Source organism: Alosa sapidissima, chromosome 4 (genome assembly GCF_018492685.1).
Source record: "Alosa sapidissima isolate fAloSap1 chromosome 4, fAloSap1.pri, whole genome shotgun sequence".
In the NCBI taxonomy this organism is placed as follows: Eukaryota; Metazoa; Chordata; class Actinopteri; order Clupeiformes; family Clupeidae; genus Alosa; species Alosa sapidissima.
The window spans coordinates 38,037,616-38,061,213 of NC_055960.1; the positions used below are offsets into that span (position 1 = coordinate 38,037,616).

Consider the following 23,598-nt stretch of genomic DNA (forward strand, 5'->3'; position numbering starts at 1 on the left):
CCTGCACATGGTTAGGCTAAATGATGGCAGTGCTGTTAACACTATCTGAATGTCTCTAAACGCTCGGCGTGCTTCGTATTTGTTTTATGGTGATTATGCTACATGTCTTCACCTCACCCTGAGCTGCTGTGGTGATTATGCTACATGTCTTCACCTCACCCTGAGCTGCTGTGGTGATTATGCTACATGTATTCACCTCACCCTGAGCTGCGGAGTCCCACTCCTCCAGGCAGGAGTAGGACTGTTTTCACATCTTCCAGTTCTCTAAATCTGGGCTGCATTTCAACAGCGTTCTTATGTAACGACCCACGGTAAAAGAGGGTGTATTTAAAACCCTTGTTTCTCAAAAGAAAAAGAAGAAAAAACAAAACAAAACCCTAGTCACTCTGTGGCTTGAAATCTGTTGCACCAAAGTGCTTCCAGGAGTCGGCACGTAGAGCAGGCACCCGGGGGCACAGCCAGGTTGTGCCACCTGGCAGCGGATGTGGTGAGGGGTGATGTCTGGGGTGGGGGGGTGGATACTCACGGGGCGGTTGGCGCCAGTCTGGAACAGGTGGTAGGGGTAGAGGATCCTCTCGTAATGAGCTCGCAGGTGAGAGCCGACAGCCTTGCCCGGAGCAAAGCCCATCTTCAGAGAGATCTTCGTCCACCTCCGCTCACGGCACACCACTTCGAAACCGCCTTCATCTTTCACCAGCTGAGGAGGGAGAGACAAACACACACACAAACACTCATATCAGTACACACACGTTCACTAATGTGTACACTACACATATGCAAAAACATTCACCCACACAAACACTCGTGCATCCAAACTTTCATAAACATACAGACACACACGCACACGCACACGCACACATGCACACACACTAATATGCCAGAGAGGGAATTGCAATGTAACCAATGTTTATTCGCAGGGCTGACGTCACAAGGATGGTTCAGGGGCAGTATGGTGAGGGGTGGACTGAGGTGAGGCATGGGCGTACCTTGTGGAGCAGGTAGAGGTCCAGGATCTTGCGTTCCACGTGGGGGATTTTCAGCGTACATCCCTGCAGCTCCCAAAACTTGGCAATCTGATCCAGGAAGTTGAGCTTCACCCTGGTCTGAGCCTGTTAAAAGGGCAATAGAAGAGCAGCTCATGTCACACATCCAACACGAGGGACCACACGGTCAAACACTCACTTCACGCATCCAACACGAGGGACCACACGGTCAAACACTTCACTGCAACTTTTGTCTTCTTTTAACATGTTATTCGATGTTTTTGGCAATAAAATTAGTAAAAAAAAACAACAAAACTTCCGACTTCTTTCAAAAAGAAATCAATGGTAATGCAAAACCACAGCAGAATCTAAATACTTTGTATATTCATGATCCCACTGAGCTTTCAATCAAGAACAGGGATTAAAGTGACTGTGTGCGCAAACACACACACAGAGCAGATTTGTGTTGATGTTAGTGACGGGGGTGCTTGATAGTAGAGCGGTTCTGCGGCGCTGCTCTCTGAACCTCAGGGGTCGTGACCCCTCTCTGCAGACAGCATGCTCCAGGCCAAATGGCCAGGCTCCATGGCGGCCCCCCACTGCCTCACACAAAGAGCACGGCTGCCCTCTCAGAGCCTCTCTTAATCACCAGTCAAGGCTCACACATTCTGCCCACATGTCTCTGTGTGTGTGTGTGTGGATATGAGTATGGATGTTTGCATGTGTGGCTGTGTGTGTGTGTGTGTGTGTGTGTGTGTGTATGGATGTTTGCACGTGTGGCTGTGTGTGTGTGTGTGTGGCTGTGTGTGTGTGTGTGTATATGGATGTTTGCATGTGTGGCTGTGTGTGTGTGTGTGTGTGTGGCTGTGTGTGTGTGTGTGTATATGGATGTTTGCATGTGTGGCTGTGTGTGTGTGTGTGTGGCTGTGTGTGTGTGTGTGTATATGGATGTTTGCATGTGTGGCTGTGTGTGTGTGTGTGTGTGTGTGTGTGTGTGTGTGTGTGTGTGTGTGTGTGTGTTGCTTGCATGTGTGGCTGTGTGTGTGTACCTCCAGCTCGTTGAGCCTCTGGATTCGTGGAGTGAAATGCAGACGGTCGACATCACAGGCAAATGGAGGCTGCCAGCCCTGCAGGAGGTGAAACACCAACAGGTCAAATTTACACTCACACAATGATATCGCTCAAACACCCACAGACCTCACACTGATATCACTCAGATACACACATACCACAAGCACATAACCACACCACTAGACGTAAATGGTATTTTCTTGTAGCCCTGGTCCCAGACATTAAGAAAAAACATGTTAACAAAAAATACTCATTCCCACTGTACCTGGTAGACCACTAAGTAAATGTCCTATTGAACTGAATGGGTGTTTATGGATTTAGGAGAAGAGAGTGTACACATAATACATTTTGGTCTGTACCATGAAGGGAAAACTAATTCAACTATATAAACCATATATTTTCTGAAAGCTTAGACCCTCAGGATGTGATCTAACATAGGTTTCGACCTTTCTCACCCTCCCAAAGTAAAGGGTTAATATATGGTTTATATAGTACAAGAAAATACCATTTACGTCTAGTAGTGTGTGTGTGTGGGGGAGGGGGCTGCATGTGGACCCCTCCTAGCCCATAGACTACAACATTATCACTTAAACACCCACACACACAGCCCAACCTGTTGGCACACACACACACACACTAATGACAAAAACACACTTGACCTCAATAATACACATCAACACAGTTGGTAAATAGTGGCACCCCTCCCTCTGTAGCCTTCTGTAAACAGGTCTAAATATTTAAGAATACCTTCACTTTTGCATCAGTGTATCTGGACTCCTCTGAACACTGTGACTAAAAAAACATCTTACTTCATCTAATCAACCTGTACTCTAAGTCACGACTAAACCCATTCAGTCCCCAGGAAATAAGACATTGTGTGACAGTCTTCTGAACTCCTCCAATATGCCCGCTGTCTGTGGCCTTGCTTCTCCAACATGCACTTTCCCCTCTTCCATACTCTACCTCCTTCTACCACTTTCTCCTTTGACTACACCTTGACTAGTACTTAGGCCTAAAACTTCTGCATGCACATCTTCTGGTAGTAGTATTATTGTAATATGCATTGCCACCTAAGGTCTCCTAAGCATTGTAGCTTGAATGTTATTCCTTATTTTGTAAGTCACTTTGAATAAAAGCATCTGCTAAATCAATAAATGTAACGTAAATATCTAACAGGCCACAGGTAGACCCAGCCCGCTCGGTTCCTTTACAACACAGCACAGCACAGGCTGACGCAGCTCACTCGGTTCCTCTACAGCACAGCACAGCACAGGCTGACGCAGCTCACTCGGTTCCTCTACAGCACAGCACAGCACAGACTGACGCAGCTCACTCGGTTCCTCTACAGCACAGCACAGCACAGGTCGACCCAGCCTGGCTCACCCAGGCAACTTCAGAGGGGTGTACTACAGAGCAAGGCTAACTTACTGGCTCACCCAGATAACTTCAGGAGTCCGCTGATCTCCAAACACGACTCTTTACAAACAATAGCTGCCCAGTGCAGTGTTCAGCGGGTAGGCTACTCCCAGTTACCTGGGTTAGTCAGTTACCAGGTAAGTACAGCCCCAAGATGACCGGAGCACACACACCATCCTTCATAAACACAACACACCAGAACAACACAACACAGAACACACACCCCTCTGGTGTGATGGAGATTGTCTAAGATTCAGGGACATGGTGAGCTAAACAGAATCTTCTTAGTGAGAGATCACTGAACTACCCCAAAGCCCAAGAGAAACTTGCTTTATTCCACCAAGATGTTATTCTACAACCACGCATATGCCTACAATGCAAGCGTTTGGGCGTGCAGTCTATCCGTTTCTGCAAAAGTGCTTTCCCACGTCGCGCACATAACAAGAGGCAGCGGTTTTATCACTGCTAACCACATAACAATGTTTACAACACAAAAGCATATGGGCGTCCTTTCTCTATTCACTAAATCATAGCGATGTTTGGGCTTGTCTCAGATTAACAGCCACCAGACTTTGATTCAGCCTCCTACTCTCTATTGCAAGGACATTGTTTTACCAAAGCCTGACCAAATTCCACTTGATGTTTGACTGAGAAGAACCGTTAACATCCTCTTTGTCTTTCAAAATAAACAAGAAAGACACTGATCAAACAGGGTACCCATATCTGCACCGAAAGCACTATATATTCAGAAGGAAAAACACCTGATTATATAATCGAATGGGGCAGTCTTGTCACTTTGGCGTACACCATTCCCGAAATGTCGACGATGTGTTGGTAATACTTGTGTAGTATCGGCGTAGTAATGTGACAATGTAACTCTGCATGTGCAAACAGTGCATCGTGGAGAGAATTGCTGGGCATTTTCGCTGGGCATTTTCACTGAGGAACAGACGTTACTCTTCATTAATTTTCTCAATACTAATGAGGTTCACTGGGTTGGAAGTGATAAGTTTGTTTTCTCTTCGTGGCCGTCTAACTATACAACAGTAATGGCCGCACAGTGAACAAGGAGGCTTTCAGGAAGCGCCCGAGCGCCATCAACCTCAACAACCTTTTCGGGCACCACACGAGTGTTTCCGTGACTTTATTTACTTTCGTCGAAGTACAGCCCGTGGAAATCTCGCTGAGAATGCAAGCAGGCCTAGGACCAAATGACTAAAAGAGTATTGTTAACTGACAACATATTCATGGTGGAGATGGGCGCGTCACCCTCCATCAACTGACTAGTTCTACACACAGAGATACACACAAAACGTACACACACACACACTTACATAATAGTGTGCTATCCGCCAATGTATCCATTTTTAGGGGTCGTTTCTTTTTGTTTTGGCCTTGTAATTACTTACTTTGATTTCACAAATACATAAAAGGGGAGATTGCAAGTCATCAAGCAGTGGCCTAACGTCACTTATCGATAACGTTAAACTAGCTAACTTGCAGTTAATGTTAGAACACCACTGAAGGAGCAGAGAAACAAACAAGAAAAAAATTAGAAGCTAACAACATAATGCTGGCTTTGACATCAGTGCAGATCAAAAAGAATACTAAAGAGGACGATGCTTTATTCCACATCCTCAGCTACATTTCGTTTTTTAATATCCACTTAATATTCAAAAATAAATAATTCGAATTTCGCAATTCGAGCTGATTAGAACTTACAATAACAAATGTGGATTTTGAACAACTTCATGTAAAATACATTTAAAAGCCGAGCCTAACTCAGCCACCTGAGTACAGGAGAATAACGTTACTGTAAGCATTTCACGTTCAGCGTACACACACAAACACACGCGCACACGCCGTTACTTGACTAGCTAGCTTCGGCCACTCGAGCCGCAATCCGCCATGTTGAAAAACCTGTCTTTTAACAGAAGTGTTTTAACCCAACTCTTATCAGCATATCACTGAGAAATATGCATTAAATTGACGTGAATGTTGTAACATTGGTACAAATAAGCGTTATACATACCTGTGGCGGTCGGACTTTGCAGATACCAGTTTTTTCAGCTATTGGTCGTATTTTGTTGATAAACGCAAATGGGTCGGCAAATTCCTCCCAACTGGGCTCAAAGACAGGACACTCCGGTGGAGGAATGAACTCGTTTGGCCGAGGTTGGGTCATCGTCGTTATGTTTTTCCGAATAGTGACATGTACTTGCTTTAATAAGTTATCAAGTTAATGTGTCGGTTCTTTAGTTTTGTGTCAATCGCTCAACACAAACTCCTTTCACCTGAACTCCTACAATTAGCTAGCCAACATCCTCATTCACTTTGGCAACGGACACGCACAACAGGATTGTCGATGTGAGTAGGGTATCTTCCGCCAGAGAATATAGAGACCATTGAAGGTTCGTGAAATGCTTTTACTGCTCAGTTTCTCCACATAATCCATATGACATTTAAAAGTTCTTTTCATTTCTCGATGTAAAAATGATAACATCATAATTTCATTGAAGTCCAACCATACAGACAGATTGAATGATCGTTATAGACAAGCCTACCTTAGAAAGTTGACAGAAACAAATGATGAAATGTATTTTAAATCAGATTATTCTATAGTAGTTTCCGTTCCATTACTTGGAAGTACTTCAAAACCTGGTAAAACACTCTCAAATGCAACTGGTGACATGATTCTGAAATATTGAAATAATTCGACAAATTTCCCTGGCAATAGTTTGATCCGTTTAAAAATATTTATAGCTTCACAGTCGAATGGCCTGATATGTAATTTCATTAACAATGACCTTTTTCTGAATTATTTATTTATTTCTCAATGAAGATGGTCCATGGTGATTTACTTATGCGCATTAATAAAGTACAGCTGATAGCTTCATCACGACTGGAACTACTTTTTTAAATAGACGCTTGACCATAGTCCTTTAGTTGACGAAATATCTCGAGGATTGGCCCATAGGGTGATCATGGACAATACTAATGGTCAGGTGTCCATTTATTAAACCACACGTCAGAATACATGAACACAAATAATCAAACTAAAATGTTTCTTTTTTTCAAAAATCGTACGAATATGGTAGCTTTGGTTAGGCTACGTGGGCTAGACTATTCAAGCTCAGTTGGGCAACAAATACACAGCTCCCGACACGTCAGAGGTAGGCTACAAAGAAGGAACTAGTAGCGTTCACTGGATATTTGCAACATTTGGCAACAATGGATATTTGTTGCAAAAGATGCAAGAGTGCCTACAACTGAAAAGCATTGAAGCCAAAACATGGCTAACGTTACCATGCCAAACGAAAGTCTAAGATGTCAACGATGAAATTTGAAACAAACGTAAACTTCAAAAATAATAATTATTAACACAAAAAAATAACGAAACGAATCCGCTTTGGGAGTGTCTAACGTTTTCCGGGGGCACAGTTGTTCGCCGTGGTATTTTGCATTTCTCATGTTTCAGCTCTCGGTGGCGATGTTGGGTCTGTGTCAGCTTAGCCTGCTACCGCATCATTCCATTCACGCCCAGCTTGTCAGCACGTACCACACGTCAGCATGCAAACCAGGCCATCCAACCTGAACGCAGGTGCTCTCAAAACATCAAAATGCTGCGGCGAGTGGAAGAAAATGAACTCTGCAGTCAATATTTATCCATATAGTCAAAACATCATGACCAACTCAATGACAAAATGAACGAAACACATTTAACTGAAAATCTTAATCAAACTACTGATGAGGATATGTCGAATTGGATACAAATTAATTAAGCTATTCTTCACAGTTGTGATGTTATGCAGATGGCTTAAACATGTTGTCAGGTAAATGTCAAACTAATTTCCTCATTTTTTATCTGCTGTCTCTTATGCTTGCTAGATACATTTAAGTATAAGTAGATATACTCTTTTGACATTTAGTCATCCCTTTGGTAAAATTCACCAAGTTCTCAATTACGGAAAAGCTTTTAACAAGTACCTTATACCCCTCAGATTATTCCACAGACTATGCCTACAGTCTAGTATTTGATGGTAATGTTTAACTATGCTCGTTTCGGTGGTGTCCATTGCAGTGGATCTAATGGGTTTAGGTCTGGGCTATAGACTGTATAAAATAGGTCTGGGCAAATTAGAAAATATGAGAGCTTGATTCACAGAGGCAAACAGGACCAAGAGTAGATACTCTTAAGTTAAAGAATCAAGCTGGATGACATTAAATCAGTAGGCAAAATTGGGAGGAACATTGCATTCTCAAAACAACTATGACCTCTACCACCTTTAGTTCCTTGAATTTCCTCTTGGGGTCAATAAAGTATCTATCTAGCTAGCTATCTCGATGTAGTTGGTGTAGTTAGAAAATAGAAATGTCTCTCATATGACTTGCATTTGTTGTTCAACTGTTCTGCTGTAGCTTGCCCTCCAGCCGTGTCCAGCACAGACTAAAGATCCGTTCAGTATTCCAGAGGCGAGCGAAGTGTCCGTCAATCAAGAGCAATAAATAACCCAACACCTGTGGTTTGTGTAGAGGTTGGCAGGTTCAAATAACTCACTTGACGCACTTCTTTACCAACTTGTAGTTAGTTACACATGCATGTAGAATTCCACTTTACCCAGGGACTACTACACATTTTAAGCACATATTTTATTTCAATGAGTTAAAAGTAATGTAAAGTGTATTTTAGATTTCTGTTAAGTGAGGCTGACTTAAAGGAAGACTGGCAGCCAATAACTGACAAAATGAGATCCTTCCCCCACTGTAACTGCCATAGAGTGTCTAGGTTAATGACTGGATAGGTGACAGGGTTATATATTATGTTAACATGCATCTCCAGGTGAGATCACAGGGTCATTAAACCTCAATCCAATGGCATCACATATTCATCTTATGACTCAACAGCTGATACAAATGTTACCACATAACCAAAACAGGACCATGGAAACGTCCTTAAAGATTAAAATTGAGAAAGACAGAAGAAACACATCAGCATTTGCACACGGCTAGCTGGGAAAGCAGATAAATAATCTATAAGTATGACAACATTACAGTATTACAAAGCCAGCCAGCTGCTCATGGAGGGACCAGGCACCGTATGGATACAGCCAAGGCAGAAACATATATCCTGAGCTGGGCTGCTGACTGGTCAAAGGCTAGAAGCCCTCCAGAGCAGGACTGCTCTCAGGACGATCACTAGGACCTGACAGATGGGGTCACCCTGCGAGTCTGGGTGTGGGGGTCGGGTGGGGGGGTCAAACCCCCACCTTAGGCATGGTTAACCCTCTCCAGGGCCACGTAGAAGCTCTTCTTGTCATCTAAACAGTGCCAGCCGATGGGTCCGATTTCACAGTCTGCACAAATGAGGTACTTTATTCTCCCCACATCCTTGGTGAAGCCTACGTTCTCGAAGGTGTACATGTCATCGACCACCCAATGGTCTGTCAGAGTGTCCCCGTCCACTGAGCCTTCTGACTGGGTAATACTGGTCTTTTTCCGCATGGACGGGAGAAACAGCTGCAGGAGGACAGGGAAAATATCGAAGGTTAGAAAGACAATTGAGACCGACATTTGAGAATGCCAACATGACATGTCAGAGCTGTTAAAGAGTACACAAGAGATAGAAACCAAATCCATTAGGCCTATTAGTGTGAGTTAATTGTTCTGTTTACCTCCCTCTCTGCGAACTGCGCGGACCCTGGGCACAGCACCTTGGAACCGCATCGTTGGCACAATACCGATTTGACGTTCTTCCCGTCCTCAGATACTAGTGTTGAGCGGTCCACACATGGCCCCGACGGAGATTTCTGACCCTCTTGATCCATACTGTGAGCTTTTTTGTTCTAACCGTTAGACAGCAGATGTGATGTATACATACAAGACCACAGTTCTCGCTAGCTAACTTCTAAATTATCTACGCTATGTGGCTAGTTATACGCGCGGTTATCTATTCATCCGCTGTCAAATTACTTCTGTGAGTTTCAGTTCAAAATCAATTTGGAATTGGGCTTGTCTGCAAGAAAAGTTTTCTTGCATTAGTGCTGTCAAACACTCCAGACGAAAAATAAGCAAACGCTACTCGTGTAGCATAGCTAACGACATGCTAGTGCGAATGCACTGAAACCAGTCAACGAACACACCTCCACGTTGTCTATGCCGACGTTGGCAACTACAATCGCATTTCTTTGAATGGTAAAGTAGAGAAGATTGTAAAAGGCTTGCAACTATGGAATGCTGCCAAAATATACCGGAGCGCCCTAGACCATCAGAAGGAAGTCCGCGTGCAGAAGTCCAGGCGGCGGAAGGCGCTTTGGTCAATTTTGCAACAAGGCTAAAGAACGGTCTGGAAACAAAGCAGCAATATAACGTTCCGGCCTCCATCACGGGAAAAAATATTTCGATACATAGCTGGACTTTTGTGTTCTAATGACTAGGACAGCGTTTGAAAATTCAATTTCATATTGAAAAAAGGTAGGAAAATGAATGAAAATGTATATTTACAACAATGCCATCCAGCCCCCACCCACCCCACCCCACCCCTTTTGCATCGGAGTATGAAAATGTATTCAGTCTGTCAGGGAGGGGATGTAAGTGAGCATGATTGACATATTAACTTATTTTACTGACTGCACCATTCCTCAGTCACAAAGCATCATCCTCAGGTAGCCGAAACCCTGGTCTGCTTCAGAGCCCTTATGTGGGTCAATACTGGAAAGAGCCGCGGGTTGACCATTATGGCCAGCGCAGAGAAATCCATATTGAGCTATCCGCCAGCGGCCCAAGAGGGAGAGCTGGCCTTAAAACTGACTATGGAACACGGCACTCGCACCATGTGCAGTTTTGCTCAGTATGGTGAATGTAATTATAATTTCTTCCTAGAAGTACTGCATTGTGAAATTACTAGGCTATTGTAGATGTAGTGTGTTAAAAAGTGCATTTAAATAAAACAAAGGAATATAATAAATGACACAACTCCAATTTATCATTCATAAATATTTATTATAATCTTCACAATTTCAGTGAAATGTTTGATTTACCACTTGTCTACACATAACAAGAAATGAATACACAGATTGTTTTAGTCTTTTGAAATAACGCCACATAAAGTAAGCTTATTTAAAAGAGAGCTAACACTAGGTGCTCATATACAGCAGTTTGAGAAAAATGCATTGATGGAGGTCAACATTCATTCACTAGTGACTGGATTGAAGTAAGAAAAAAGAATATTTATATGCAAGACCCTAAGTTCACTAGACTGCAGTGTTGGCCCAAAACTATTTAAAACTATTTCCAGTGGCCTAAGGCACAGGAATACTAAAGGATTATTGTACACATCCATACTGCAGGGCGGACCTAATGCAGCACTTTATGCTCACGTCTGTAATAATGCAATTGTAAGGTGCAACAGCTTGACCTACTGAGTTCTGAGTTCATCCTTACGTATAAGGCTCGAGATGCCAGCGGAACCTCAAGAGTGGGTTTGACCTAGTTATTCTACCCACCATCTCACCCTTTGTGCGTTCCCAGCCTGCTTAGAAAAACAATACATCTGAGTATGAGTATTAGCTGAGTATTAGCCAATCATCTGGTGGGCCCGATGGCTGATGCAATGCCCTAACTTCCTCCCCAGCCCAGACAGAGGCCGGCTCTGGCGCTGGTCTGGCCCACACTAGAGCCAGGTCCAAGCCAGATCAGAGCCGGATGTGTCCCAGCATCCTCTGCTGTCTCTGAGGGAAACCCTCTCGCGCCGGACTGGAGAACAATTGTTTGAAATAGTCGACACTCGGTTTTGAGTGAGGAGTATGTGTATTAAGAGTCAGGTGCTAACCTCACTGAGTGAGGAGTATGTGTATTAAGAGTTGGGTGCTAACGTCACTGAGAGAACCCATCCACCCAACTGACCAGAGACTAATCAGCCGCTAACCTCTTAGAGTCAGATGCTAACCCAACCAGCCGCTAACCTCTTAGAGTCAGATGCTAACCAAACCCAACCCACTACAGCGAACCCCCTCAATCCAGCTTATCATAAAGAGATGTGTCAAATGCCAACTCCTCAGCATCAGATGCTATCTCTCATTGCTAACCCCTTAAACCAACTTACCCGAGATAGATGCACCAGATGTTAACCCAACTTGCTAACTCCTTCAACTGGGCTTACCAGAGAGATGCTGCTGCACCAACGGCCCCCAGGGGAGATAATAACTCCACCTGGAGGCCCCAGCAGCTCCAGACTAAAACAGTCAGTAGGAACCCCACAGAGCCAAGAGACCGGGAGAATGGAGAGCAGAGGAGAGAGGGAGAGGTAGAAATAGAGAGGGAGAAAGGGAGAGGAGAGAGGGAGGGGAGAGAGGGAGAAGAGACAGGGAGAGGGAGAAATAGAGAGGGAGAAATAGAGAGGAGAGAGGGAGAGGTAGAAATAGAGAGGGAGAGAGGGAGAGGAGAGGTCATGACCTATTCATTTATCCAGCAGCACATTTCTGAGGACGAGGGAGAGGAGGGGGGTCTGAGAAGAGGGGTGTGTGTGTGTGTGTGTGTGTGTGTGTGTGTGTGTGTGTGTGTGTGTGTGTGTGTGTGTGTGTGTGTGCGCTTGTGAGTGTGTGGGGTGGTTGTGTTTCAGAGGAGAGTGTCGTCAGTGCAGCCACCCTCCAGGCCGTAGCGGAACTCCTGCAAGTTGGACACGCCGTAGAAGTGGATGAAGGCAGCTGCCACCACCAGCACGTGGAAGATCTGATGAGAGTGGAACTACAGATAGAAGAGAGGAGGAGTGGAGAAGAGAGGAGAGGAGGAGTAGAGGAGTAGAGGAGAGGAGGAGAAAGAGGAGTGGAGAGGAGAGGAGAGGAGGAGTACAGGAGTGGAGGAGAGGAGGAGTGGAGAAGAGAAGAGAGGAGGAGTAGAGGAGAGGAGTGGAGAAGAGAAGAGAGGAGGAGTACAGGAGTGGAGGAGAAAGGAGTGGAGTGGAGAAGATAAGAGAGAAGGAGTAGAGGAGAGGAGTGGAGGAGAAAGATAAAGAGGAAGAGTGGAGTAGAGAATAGAAGAGAAGAGAATTAGACAAGTGAAACATCCCATTACAGCAGGAGATCTGGCGATGCTCTCACACCTCCACCAGCCTCTCCTCTGTGTGTGTGTGTGTGTGTGTGTGTGTGTGTGTGTGTTCTCAATACTCAAGTTCACCTTACAAAATCAAAAGTAAAACACTCAATCATCAAACAAGCAATCAGAAAAAAACAGGCAATAAAATAACATAATAATATTATTAATAATGAAAACAGGAAATAAAATAACATAATACTATTAATAATAAAAGAAGGAGGTGAGGGGATCTTACCAGGATGTCACACTTCCCAGGGAAGTAGCGCTCGGGGATGCGGGCCGCGTAGAGGCCGGCCCCAGTGATGTACATGGCCCCCATCAGGTAGAACCAGCCCATCTGCCCCACCGTCGTCGCCTTCACAAAGCCCTCCTCGATGGTGAAATGCATTGTGGGAACAATGCCACTCAGTCCCAGGCCCATGAACACTCCTGTGGAGACATTCAAACACACACACACACACACACAGCATGTTGGTCTTGCGTTTGGCTACGGTCATACACACCATTATTTTATATTCTGTTAATACACTGCACATATCTATATTATTCATACTACTATTATAATGTTACTGCTACTACATATATCTGTACATGTTTTTCATACATTGTTCATATCACATAGCCATATTTATTCTGCTCTTATATGGTAACTGCTAACACACTGCACATATTTATATCTAATTTATATTACTCTAAACCACCTTATGTAAATCAACTGTATACTACTGTGTACACTGCACTATATTTATTGCCCTGTCTATGCACCACCTGCCTATACTTCACATCATATTTTTGCCCTTTTGGTTGGATGCAAACTGCATTTCATTGTATTTGTACTTGTACTCTGCACAATGACAATAAAGTTGAATCTAATCTAATCTAATAGAATCTAAAACCATGTTGGTCTAACGTTCGGGTCTATGGGATACAACATCAACTTTATTTACTGAACCTTATTTAAAATATCATCACTATAATCCATACTTTCACAAAAATGGTTGACTCTTGTAAGTGATGTTCATATGCATGATGTTACGTTACAACATACATGGAGGCGATGGAGCCATGGCGTGTGTGTGTGTGTGTGTGTATATGTGTGTGTGTGTGAGCATCTGTATGGGTCGTGCTGATCCATATGCGTGTGTGTGTGTGTGTGTGTGTGTGTGTGTGTGTGCATCTGTATGGGTCGTGCTAATCCATATACGTGTGTGTGTGTGAGCATCTGTATGGGTCGTGCTGATCCATATACGTGTGTGTGTGTGTGTGTGTGTGTGTGTGTGAGCATCTGTATGGGTCGTGCTGATCCATATACGTGTGTGTGTGTGTGTGTGTGTGTGTGTGTGTGTGTGTGTGTGTGTGTGTGTGTGTGAGCATCTGTATGGGTTGTGCTGATCCATATACGTGTGTGTGTGTGTGTGTGTGTGAGCATCTGTATGGGTCGTGCTGATCCATATGCGTGTGTGTGTGTGTATGGGTCGTGCTGATCCATATGCGTGTGTGTGTGTGTGTGTGTGAGCATCTGTATGGGTCGTGCTGATCCATATACGTGTGTGTGTGTGTGTGTGTGTGTGTGTGTGTGAGCATCTGTATGGGTCGTGCTGATTCATATACGTGTGTGTGTGTGTGTGTGTGTGTGTGAGCATCTGTATGGGTCGTGCTGATCCATATGCGTGTGTGTGTGTGTGTGTGTGTATGGGTCGTGCTGATCCATATGCGTGTGTGTGTGTGTGTGAGCATCTGTATGGGTCGTGCTGATCCATATACGTGTGTGTGTGTGTGTGTGTGTGTGTGTGTGTGTGTGTGTGTGTGTGTGTGAGCATCTGTATGGGTCGTGCTGATCCATATGCGTGTGTGTGTGTGTGTGTGTGTGTGTGTGAGCATCTGTATGGGTCGTGCTGATCCATATGCGTGTGTGTGTGTGTGTGTGTGTGTGTGTGTGGGCATCTGTATGGGTCGTGCTGATCCATATGCGTGTGTGTGTGTGTGTGTGTGTGTGAGCATCTGTATGGGTCGTGCTGATCCATATGCGTGTGTGTGTGTGTGTGTGTGTGTGTGTGTGTGTGTGTGTGTGTGTGTATGGGTCGTGCTGATCCATATGCGCGTGTGTGTGTGTGTGTGTGTGTGTATGGGTCGTGCTGATCCATATGCGCGCGCGTGTGCGTGTGTGTGTGTGTGTGTGTGTGTGTGTGTGTGTGGGTCGTGCTGATCCATATGTGTGTGTGTGTGTGTGTGTGTGTGTGTGTGTGGGTCGTGCTGATCCATATGCGTGTGTGTGTGTGTGTGTGTGTGTCGTGCTGATCCATATGCGTGTGTGTGTGTGTGTGTGTGTGTGTGTGAGTGTGTGTGTGTGTGTATGGGTCCATATGCTGATCCATATGCGTGTGTGTGTGTGTGTGTGTGTGTGTGTATGGGTCGTGCTGATCCATATGTGTGTGTGTGTGTGTGTGTGTGTGTGGGTCATGCTGATCCATATGCGTGTGTGTGTGTGTGTGTGTGTGTGGGTCGTGCTGATGCATATGCGCGTGTGTGTGTGTGTGTGTGTGTGTGTGTGTGTGTGTGTGTGTATGTGTGTGTGTGTGTGTGTGTGTGTGTGTGTGGGTCGTGCTGATCCATATGTGTGTGTGTGTGTGTGTGTGTGTGTATGGGTCGTGCTGATCCATATGTGTGTGTGTGTGTGTGTGTGTGTGTGGGTCGTGCTGATCCATATGCGTGTGTGTGTGTGTGTGGGTCGTGCTGATCCATATGCGTGTGTGTGTGTGTGTGTGTGTGTGTGTGTGTGTGTATGGGTCCATATGCTGATCCATATGCGCGTGTGTGTGTGTGTGTATGGGTCGTGCTGATCCATATGTGTGTGTGTGTGTGTGGGTCGTGCTGATCCATATGCGTGTGTGTGTGTGTGTGTGTGTGTGTGTGTGTGTGTGTATGGGTCGTGCTGATCCATATGTGTGTGTGTGTGTGTGTGTGGGTCGTGCTGATCCATATGCGTGTGTGTGTGTGTGTGTGTGGGTCGTGCTGATCCATATGCGTGTGTGTGTGTGTGTGTGTGTGTGTGTGTGGGTCGTGCTGATCCATGTGCGTGTGTGTGTGTGTGTGTGTGTGTGTGTGTGTGTGTGTGTGTATGGGTCGTGCTGATCCATATGCGTGCTCGCTCCGTGACTCTTCAATAATTCACAGACCTTGACTGTATTCATTCACTATGAATGGTGTCCATGGCGATAACTATGATCAGGTTCCAACCACAAAGCTAGCCACTGTGAGTGAAATACAATGTGTGTGTGTGTGTACAACTGCAGGGCCGGGTCAGTCTGTTAGTTCTAGTTTATGTGTAAGGGAGACTGCTCTGGAGAAACACACAGTGAACAGTCGAATGTGAATGACGTGTGTGATCTATTCCGGTGCACAATGAGAGTGTGTGACAGATTGATTGATTAATTAATCCTATTTTGACGATGACAGCCAGTGTGTGTGTGTGTGTATCGCCTCCGGTGGGTCGGTGCGGGTGTGTATGTGTGTGTGTGTGTGTACCAGCTCTGGTGGCTCGGTGGCGTGGTGTGTGGATGTATATACCAGCTATGGTGGGTCAGTGGCATCGTGTGTGTGCGTGTGTGTGCGTGTGTGTACCAGCTGTGGTGGGTTAGTGGCATCGAGTGCGTGTGTGTGTGTGTACCTGCTCCGGTGGGTCGGTGGCGTGGTGTGTGTGTGTGTGTATATACCAGCTGTGGTGGGTCAGTGGCGTGGTGTGTGTGTGTGTGTGTGTGCGTGTACCTGCTCTGGTGGGTTAGTGGCATCGAGTGCGTGTGTGTGTGTGTACCTGCTCCGGTGGGTCGGTGGCGTGGTGTGTGTGTGTGTGTATATACCAGCTGTGGTGGGTCAGTGGCGTGGTGTGTGTGTGTGTGTGTGTGCGTGTACCTGCTCTGGTGGGTCGGTGGCATTGTGTGTGTGTGTGTGTGTGTGTGTGTGTGTGTGTGTGTGTGTGTGTGTGTGTGTGTACCTGCTCTGGTGGGTCGGTGGCGTTGTGTGTGTGTGTGTGTGTGTGTACCTGCTCTGGTGGGTCGGTGGCGTGGCGTGGAGAAGCGGTCCCATTGGGCCACGACGATGGCGGCGATCCCGAGCACACACACGATGGTGAGGTAGATGAGCCGCGGCTGGGGCGAGCAGTAGAACGAGTAGTAGAGCCACGGCACAAACGAACCCATGATCAGCAGCGCAATGCCAGAGTAGTCCAACCTGCACACACACACACCACACACACCATGATCAGCAGCGCAATGCCAGAGTAGTCCAACCTGCACACACACACACACACACACACACACACCATGATCAGCAGCGCAATGCCAGAGTAGTCCAACCTGCACACACACACACACACACACACCATGATCAGCAGCGCAATGCCAGAGTAGTCCAACCTGCACACACACACACACACACACACCATGATCAGCAGCGCAATGCCAGAGTAGTCCAACCTGCACACACACACACACACACACACACACACACCATGATCAGCAGCGCAATGCCAGAGTAGTCCAACCTGCACACACACACACACACACACACACCATGATCAGCAGCGCAATGCCAGAGTAGTCCAACCTACACACACACACACACACAATGAATCAGAGGAACAGAAGTCCAGCAGGGCTCAACGTAACTTCTAAAAGTGGTTACAAGTGGTTGCCAGCTTGGCAACCAGGCATGAGGTTTTGGTTGCTAACGCCAACCAAATCTGGTTACCACTTGTAAGAATTTGGTTGCCATGGGCAACCAGTCAACCATTAATGTGGAGCCCTGTCCAGGCGTACATCTTTCCAGCACCCAACCCCACTCTCTTTTACACACACACACACACACACACACACACAACTCTGAGAAGTGTCTTTCGGTGTCTTGAAAAGCTACGAAAATTCTTCATTGTCTCTCTCACACACTTTCACCAACTCTCTCACACACACACACACACACACACACACACACAGCCCTCTCACTTGGAGAAGGTGCGTGAGACTTTTTCGGAGTGGCAGTAGACGGTGTGGAAGAGCCAGGAGAAGCTGAGGCAGAGCACGGCGCCCAGGAAGAACATTCCAAACACCACCTTCTCCTGCAGCGGCGCCATGAAGTACATGTTCGGCCGCAGCATCGTCAGCGTCCCCAGACATATGAACAGGATCAGCCCTGCGGGACGACACACACACACACACACACAGAGTCAGCATCGTCAGCGTCCCCAGACATATGAACAGGATCAGTCCTGCGGGACGACACACACCCACACAAAGTCAGCATCGTCAGCGTCCCCAGACATATGAACACGATCAGTCCTGCGGAACCACACACACACACACACACACACACACACGCAGTCAGCATCGTCAGCGTCCCCAGACATATGAACAGAATCAGTCCTGCGGGACGACACACACTAGTGCTGGGCGGTATGACCAAAAATGTATATCACGGTATTTTTCAAAATTCTTACGGTTTCACGGTATATGACGGTATTTTTTTTCCATGCATAATCAGATGTTCAGATGTTTTCTACAGGTTGAGAGAGGAATTGCTGCAGTACATTGACTAAGGATGGTCTATTTTACTGTCATGATGTAGAATAACTCCACACTGACTAGTGGTAATGCAGTTTTGCATGGCCCCAGAAAATGATGCTGTTTACAAAGAGCCACTCATGATTCTAATGAAGAATCTAATCAGAATGCAAAGACAATTGCAGTCAAAATACAAAACTTTTACTGTGCAAATTTCACAAACATTTTGTATAAAACCAATACAAAAAGTAGTGCAACTTGCAATAATTATACTTTTTTGAAAATTATACAATTTAAAATAAAACCTCTCTGCTAATATGCTTACTCTGTCAAATAGGCCTATCAGAAACATGCCTTATTGTTATTGTGTGGTTTACATGACGTTAGTGGTAGGCTAATGTGAACTTCATGTGGATGTGGATGTCTTGTTAGCCTGCCATGAGCTTCGGTTCGGTTCGCTAGGCAAAACATTAACAAAAAAGTTAGTTTTGATTCACTGATGACAGTCAGGATAATTTCTAACTAGCCAGCTAGTATTGCTCAGTGCATGTCTATAACATGCTTTACTTGCTACCTGGATAATTTCAGCGAATATTCTTAAGGTGAGATGAATGATAAGAACATTAAACTTCACTGTGTTCGGTGGGTTGCTAACTAACATCACCTACTAGCCAGCTAGTTACAGCTGTTAAACAATCTCAATAGAATTTTCATGACGGTAAATCCCTTTCAATGCAGTATCCCTTGAAGTTTTTTCTTAACTAAAGAAACAATTTAAGGTATTCTGTGCAACACCCTTAAATAAAGCCCCTACCTAAGGAGAAATTAAGCCTTAAGGGTCATACTTCAGGGGAAAAACGTTGTGTTTTGTGTTTCCCCTCACTAGGCCTCGCATTGGCACCATGCGTGTGAAGAAAGTCCCGTCTGCAACACTGTCGCGCGGCGCAGCGTTCCAAACGTTGTGTAATCAAATACACCGATATGGCGGTATATTAAAAATTCATATCATAACGAAAATGTATACGGTGTGAACCGGTATACCGCCCAGCACTAACACACACACACACACACAGAGTCAGCATCGTCAGCGTCCCCAGACATATGAACAGAATCAGTCCTGCGGGAAGACACACACACACACACACACACACACACACACACACACACACACACACACACACACACACACACACACACACACACACACACGAGAACACAGGAATAGCTAGAGAGAGACACAGAGTGTGTGTGTGTGTGTGTGTGTGTGTGTGTGTGTGCGCGCGCGCGCGCGTGTGTATATGTGTCGGTATGCATGTGTGGTACCCAGCAGGTGAGTCCAGATGTTGCCGGTCTCGGTGTGGATCCTGAAGATGCTGCCGAAGCAGGCCCTGAAGGAGGGCATGGGGGGGCGGTGGCCGTGCAGCAGGTAGTCGTTATCCTTCAGCCACTCCGGTAGCACATGGAACGGGATCACACGCCAGCGGCCCTCCCACACCTCACACATACACACAGAGTTACGCATATATAAACACACACACATACGTACATACTCACACAGTTGTGAATGTATAAACACACACACACACACACAATTATGCATATATAAACACACACACACTTTTATGCATATAAACACACACATTATGCATCCATTAACATACAGACATCAGGCACAATCAGATAAACTGGAACTACACAAACAAAGTTATAAATACATAATGACACAACACACCCACCCACCCACACACACACACACACACCTTGTGCACAAACTCCTCCATCTTCTCCATGGCGTGGTGGGCCTGCAGGGGCAGCGTCAGCACCTCCCCCACCTCATCCTCATCCTCGTCCTCCTCCGCCAGGCCGGCCGAGCCCTGGGCCAGCACCGCACGCACGCACACACACACGCACACACGCACGCACGCACACACCGCACGAGGACACACACACAAACACACGCACGCACACACACACGCACGCACACACACACGCACAAACACACGCACAAACACACGCACGCACGCACACACCGCACGAGGAGACAAAGGCACACAGGTTAGCACACAATAACAATACACAAATACACCTGTTCCACAAAAAATCATATGGACTAGTACACAATCACACCAATACACCTGTCCCACCCATGCCCCTTCCACGTGTCAATAAGCCACCAATAGGAAGCTCAGCCCAAGGGGTGTGTCTATGCACAAACGTGTGTTTGTGTGTGTGTTTCTATGCACAAACGTGTGTGTGTGTGTGTGTGTCACTGTGACGGTGTATGAGGCTATGAGCCTAACTCTGAGGCGGTAGGGGGGCCCCCACCTCGGCAGCGAGAGCCTTGGCCCCCCCAGGCTGGGCAGCCTGCTCCAGCAGTGGCCCCAGCTCCATCAGCTCCACGTCGGCCGGGATGCGGCAGTCTTCCGAGATCTGGCAGTCTGCATCACTCGCAGACCCGTTGCGGGCGGACATAGGTACACTGCCTGCGGGACGCCTCTCCACTCTCTGGTGCCAGCTAGGGAAGCTTCGCACTTCAGGTTCCTATGTGGAGGACACAGAGCATCAGGAGTGCGAAAGCTACTTGCTAATACACTTATTATTGATAACACACATAAACAAAAACATACACACACACACACACAAACACAGGGAGAGGACAGTCTGTTTGACCCAGAGTGTGTGACAACTGTGTTTCTGAATTTACCTGAGACAAGGGGCCAGACGAGAAGGCGGGTCTACTGCTCCCACCTGCAAATATTACTTTTGCGGTCTTGCATTCAAACTGAGAGCAACGACAACAAAACCAGTATGTTAAACCAAAATATTAAAAGTTTTTTCCAGCAACGATACGTTGAGTCAGGGCTAGTATCCTTCGTACAGTTAAACATTCATTCTGTAGCTCTCTACGTAACTGCCAACAGTACCTAACGATACAACCAGCAGTCCTCTCAGAAATGGGGACGTAGAAGCTAGCTGCTTTGCTGAACCCCGCTAATATGAGCTAGCAAAACAGCTACTAGCGTAGATGCTTCCAAACAAAGAATCCATAATCTATGCCGACAACATTGTGTCAGTCAAAATAAATAAATTATATTGTCTAATGGACACACAGACACTACGTAACAATTACAATTATGGTGCAGATGTGCAGATATTGTCACATCTGTCAACCTAGTAGTTAGCCAGCGAGCCTTGACAAAATGATGTTATAACCGGGGGGAATAACCCGCTAGCCTGGTGGCTAACGTTAGCATACTAGCTAGATTATTGGAAGCTAATGTGCACCACAAATCCAGCAAACCAACAGAAAAAAACTGTCGCTCGACTACATGTGTTAGCAAAACACAGAATACTCAATCATTACAGCAGTCTATTTTGTTCACATGACGACACTGTTACCTACATGTGATGGGAATTTCATGAAAGAAAACCGCTACATACCTTATTCTCCAAACAGTGAGATGAAATGTGATCGCTTCCGGATTCTGACAAAAACAAGGCGAACAGCCACTGAACCACTAATGAAGAGCGAAGTCTACATCAGGCAGCGAGTTTAAACTGGCTTGCCGTTGTTTAATGAACAACGACGTCCTGGCGCCACCTGCTGGTAAACTCGTCAACGTCATAAAAACATATTTTGTCAAAATGTTTTAAAACAGGGATGCGAGTGGTTATCATATTTCTGTTTGCTAAAATAGGTTCAACCGTTGGAAATTATTTTTGAAGTTTGTTGTCTTGACAAGATGTTTTTGACATCACCAAAACAAGATGTTATATTAACATAAAATGATGTTATGTTATGTTATAATGAGTGCATTTTGCATTTTTTAGGAATGCAATTTCATTAGTAAATCTCCATAAGTCTGTATCTGTATCTGGGCCAGCCTGGTCACATTCTATCTGCACGTGGGCACACTGATAAAGCCTCAGTCATTTTCCCCCCTTCAGGCCTAAACCCGCCCATCCCCAGGCTTGCAGTCGCCAGACTCCAATCTGCACTAATCTCTAATCCCCCCAACAAAGGGGCTGTGGCGTGGGCACTGCAAACCGATTAAAACATCACAACTCCTACTCCGCTCACAGCCACCCAGTCAGCCACTCCGCTCCACTCTCACATGACCGCCTGCCTGTCCACAGCAGCACTGGTACTCAGAGACAGAGTGGACAAGCGGGGACTGCTTTTGGGGAGGCCCTCTAGGAGAGACAGACGACTCCCCGTTTCAGCGCAGAGTTAACTTGCTTTAGAGGGACAAGTTTGTAACTAATGCAGGACTGACTGTGTAAGTTTGTAACTAATGCAGGACTGACTGTGACCTCCTGTGCCTTACGCAGGACTGACTGTGACCCCCTTATGTACAAACTGCATTTTCCATCCTGCTGAAGGTGTGGGACATCAGTTGAGATCAGAAGCAGCCCTGCAGTCATGGCCAAGGGCATATAAAATTGAACATGTTCAATAAATCCAATCATTAACTTTTGTTTGTAATAATCTTCAAAATGTCCCTGAGTGCTTTGTGTGTGTGGTGTAAGATCATGAGACGGGATTTGCTCTTGTAGGAATGGGATAAACGGAGAACAATGGCCTCTACTCCAGCCAAGGCAGCCTGTCCGCCTACAGGCTAGTTCAAAGACGACTAATCATAAATGCTAGACGCCTAAATGAAACGGCTAATTCAGCACGGCCTAAACGCAACTAAAGTCAACAAACACACAGGGGAGTCCTAGGAGGACTGGGTCATCTAAAGAACAACCAGCAGCCATTTCTGATATGACACTGTTTATTCTCTCCCAAGCATCTGCAGTGTATTGAACCAGTAGTAGGAGTGCACTGCAGCTCAAAAATACACCTTTAGGAAAAACAATAAGAAAACATAGTAAACAACTCATTACATGCATATAAGAAAACGATGTCCCCGCACACACTGACATACAAAATAATAACTGGTTTGACCATACAAGCACCAAGGCCACAGACATCACGTTTGTAGTGACAAGTGCGTAAGGCATCTGACCAGGATCAGAGGAAGTCAGAGAAAGAGTGGTCAGAGTCAGAGTCAGACAGAGCCAGAGACGTAGATGCAGCTGCACGCACACACACACACACACACACACACCACCGAGCATTGCCAGCGCGGGTGGGCGGGCTCTCAGGCTATTTTAGGACCACCAGGCAGAGAAAGAGAAGAACTGTGGCAGATCGTTTGTAGTTGCAGCAGGTGTCTCAGCAACCCCCATAATCCCTCTGCAGAAGCTAGCGCACTTAAAGCTGCATACACACTCACACACGTACAGAGAGAGAAAGAGAGAAAGAGAGAGAGAGAGAGAAAGGGTGGGGGTTGGGGGTGTTTTCTGAGCATGAAAAAAACTAAGATGTTACATCAGGGTTCTTATGAGTTCCAAATGACACTAAGATGTTACATCAGGGTTCTTATGAGTTCCAAATGACACTAAGTTTTCATTATCTTTCTCTCACCATCTCATTTCCT

The 23,598-nt window shown here is 45.8% G+C and overlaps 4 protein-coding genes across 6 annotated transcripts in view; all 4 read right to left on the minus strand.

Annotated features, from left to right (window-relative positions):
* kdm5ba (lysine (K)-specific demethylase 5Ba) overlaps nt 1–5,829 on the minus strand; it is a 39,893-nt gene extending 34,064 nt beyond the window's left edge. Inside the window, exons 1-4 of the mRNA XM_042088718.1 lie at nt 5,503–5,829; nt 2,033–2,110; nt 987–1,109; nt 527–697 (exon numbers count right to left, since the gene is read on the minus strand). Coding sequence (XP_041944652.1) covers nt 527–697; nt 987–1,109; nt 2,033–2,110; nt 5,503–5,655 — 525 coding nt within the window. The 5' untranslated portion in view covers nt 5,656–5,829. The remainder of the gene's footprint in view (nt 1–526; nt 698–986; nt 1,110–2,032; nt 2,111–5,502) is intronic.
* A 2,272-nt stretch (nt 5,830–8,101) lies between these two features.
* Nucleotides 8,102–9,784, minus strand: rabif (RAB interacting factor). The gene is made up of 2 exons (XM_042088762.1): nt 9,143–9,784; nt 8,102–8,987 (listed from the first exon to the last, which is right to left on the minus strand). Exons 1-2 carry the CDS (start codon nt 9,293–9,295, stop codon nt 8,739–8,741), a joined length of 402 nt encoding a protein of 133 aa, XP_041944696.1. The 5' UTR covers nt 9,296–9,784; the 3' UTR covers nt 8,102–8,738.
* Nucleotides 9,785–10,448: 664 nt separating this feature from the next.
* On the minus strand, nt 10,449–21,688 carry adipor1a (adiponectin receptor 1a). 3 transcript variants are annotated; one of them, XR_006031150.1, is made up of 10 exons: nt 21,554–21,687; nt 20,817–20,894; nt 20,438–20,653; nt 19,873–19,986; nt 19,436–19,607; nt 17,558–17,744; nt 16,600–16,787; nt 12,796–12,989; nt 11,342–12,212; nt 10,449–11,298 (listed from the first exon to the last, which is right to left on the minus strand). XR_006031150.1 is itself a non-coding variant. In XM_042088746.1 (10 exons), exons 3-9 carry the CDS (start codon nt 20,582–20,584, stop codon nt 12,084–12,086), a joined length of 1,131 nt encoding a protein of 376 aa, XP_041944680.1. In that variant the 5' UTR covers nt 20,585–20,653; nt 20,817–20,894; nt 21,554–21,688; the 3' UTR covers nt 10,449–12,019; nt 12,056–12,083. The 3 variants fall into 3 exon arrangements, 2 of the variants coding, with proteins under 2 accessions (XP_041944680.1, XP_041944679.1); XM_042088746.1 differs by having other exon boundaries at nt 10,449–12,019; nt 12,056–12,212; nt 21,554–21,688; XM_042088745.1 differs by having other exon boundaries at nt 10,449–12,212.
* A 1,184-nt stretch (nt 21,689–22,872) lies between these two features.
* Nucleotides 22,873–23,598, minus strand: part of LOC121706753 (NADH-cytochrome b5 reductase 3) — a 12,115-nt gene continuing 11,389 nt past the window's right edge. The window contains exon 9 of the mRNA XM_042088758.1: nt 22,873–23,598. This exon is cut by the window's right edge and continues 551 nt beyond it. The gene's annotated coding sequence lies outside the window, so the exon portion shown is untranslated.

Coding starts and splice junctions, on each gene's coding strand:
- rabif (XM_042088762.1), bottom strand. CDS start 9,295: ATGGATCAAGAGGGTCAGAAATCTCCGTCGGGGCCATGTGTGGACCGC. Junction 8,988..9,142: donor CGCAGTTCGCAGAGAGGGAG/GTAAACAGAACA, acceptor GTCCTCCTGCAG/CTGTTTCTCCCGTCCATGCG.
- adipor1a (XM_042088746.1), bottom strand. CDS start 20,584: ATGTCCGCCCGCAACGGGTCTGCGAGTGATGCAGACTGCCAGATCTCG. Junction 16,788..17,557: donor GTCTCACGCACCTTCTCCAA/GTGAGAGGGCTG, acceptor GTGTGTGTGCAG/GTTGGACTACTCTGGCATTG. Junction 12,990..16,599: donor CCACCGACCCACCAGAGCAG/GTACACACACAC, acceptor ATGTCTCCACAG/GAGTGTTCATGGGCCTGGGA.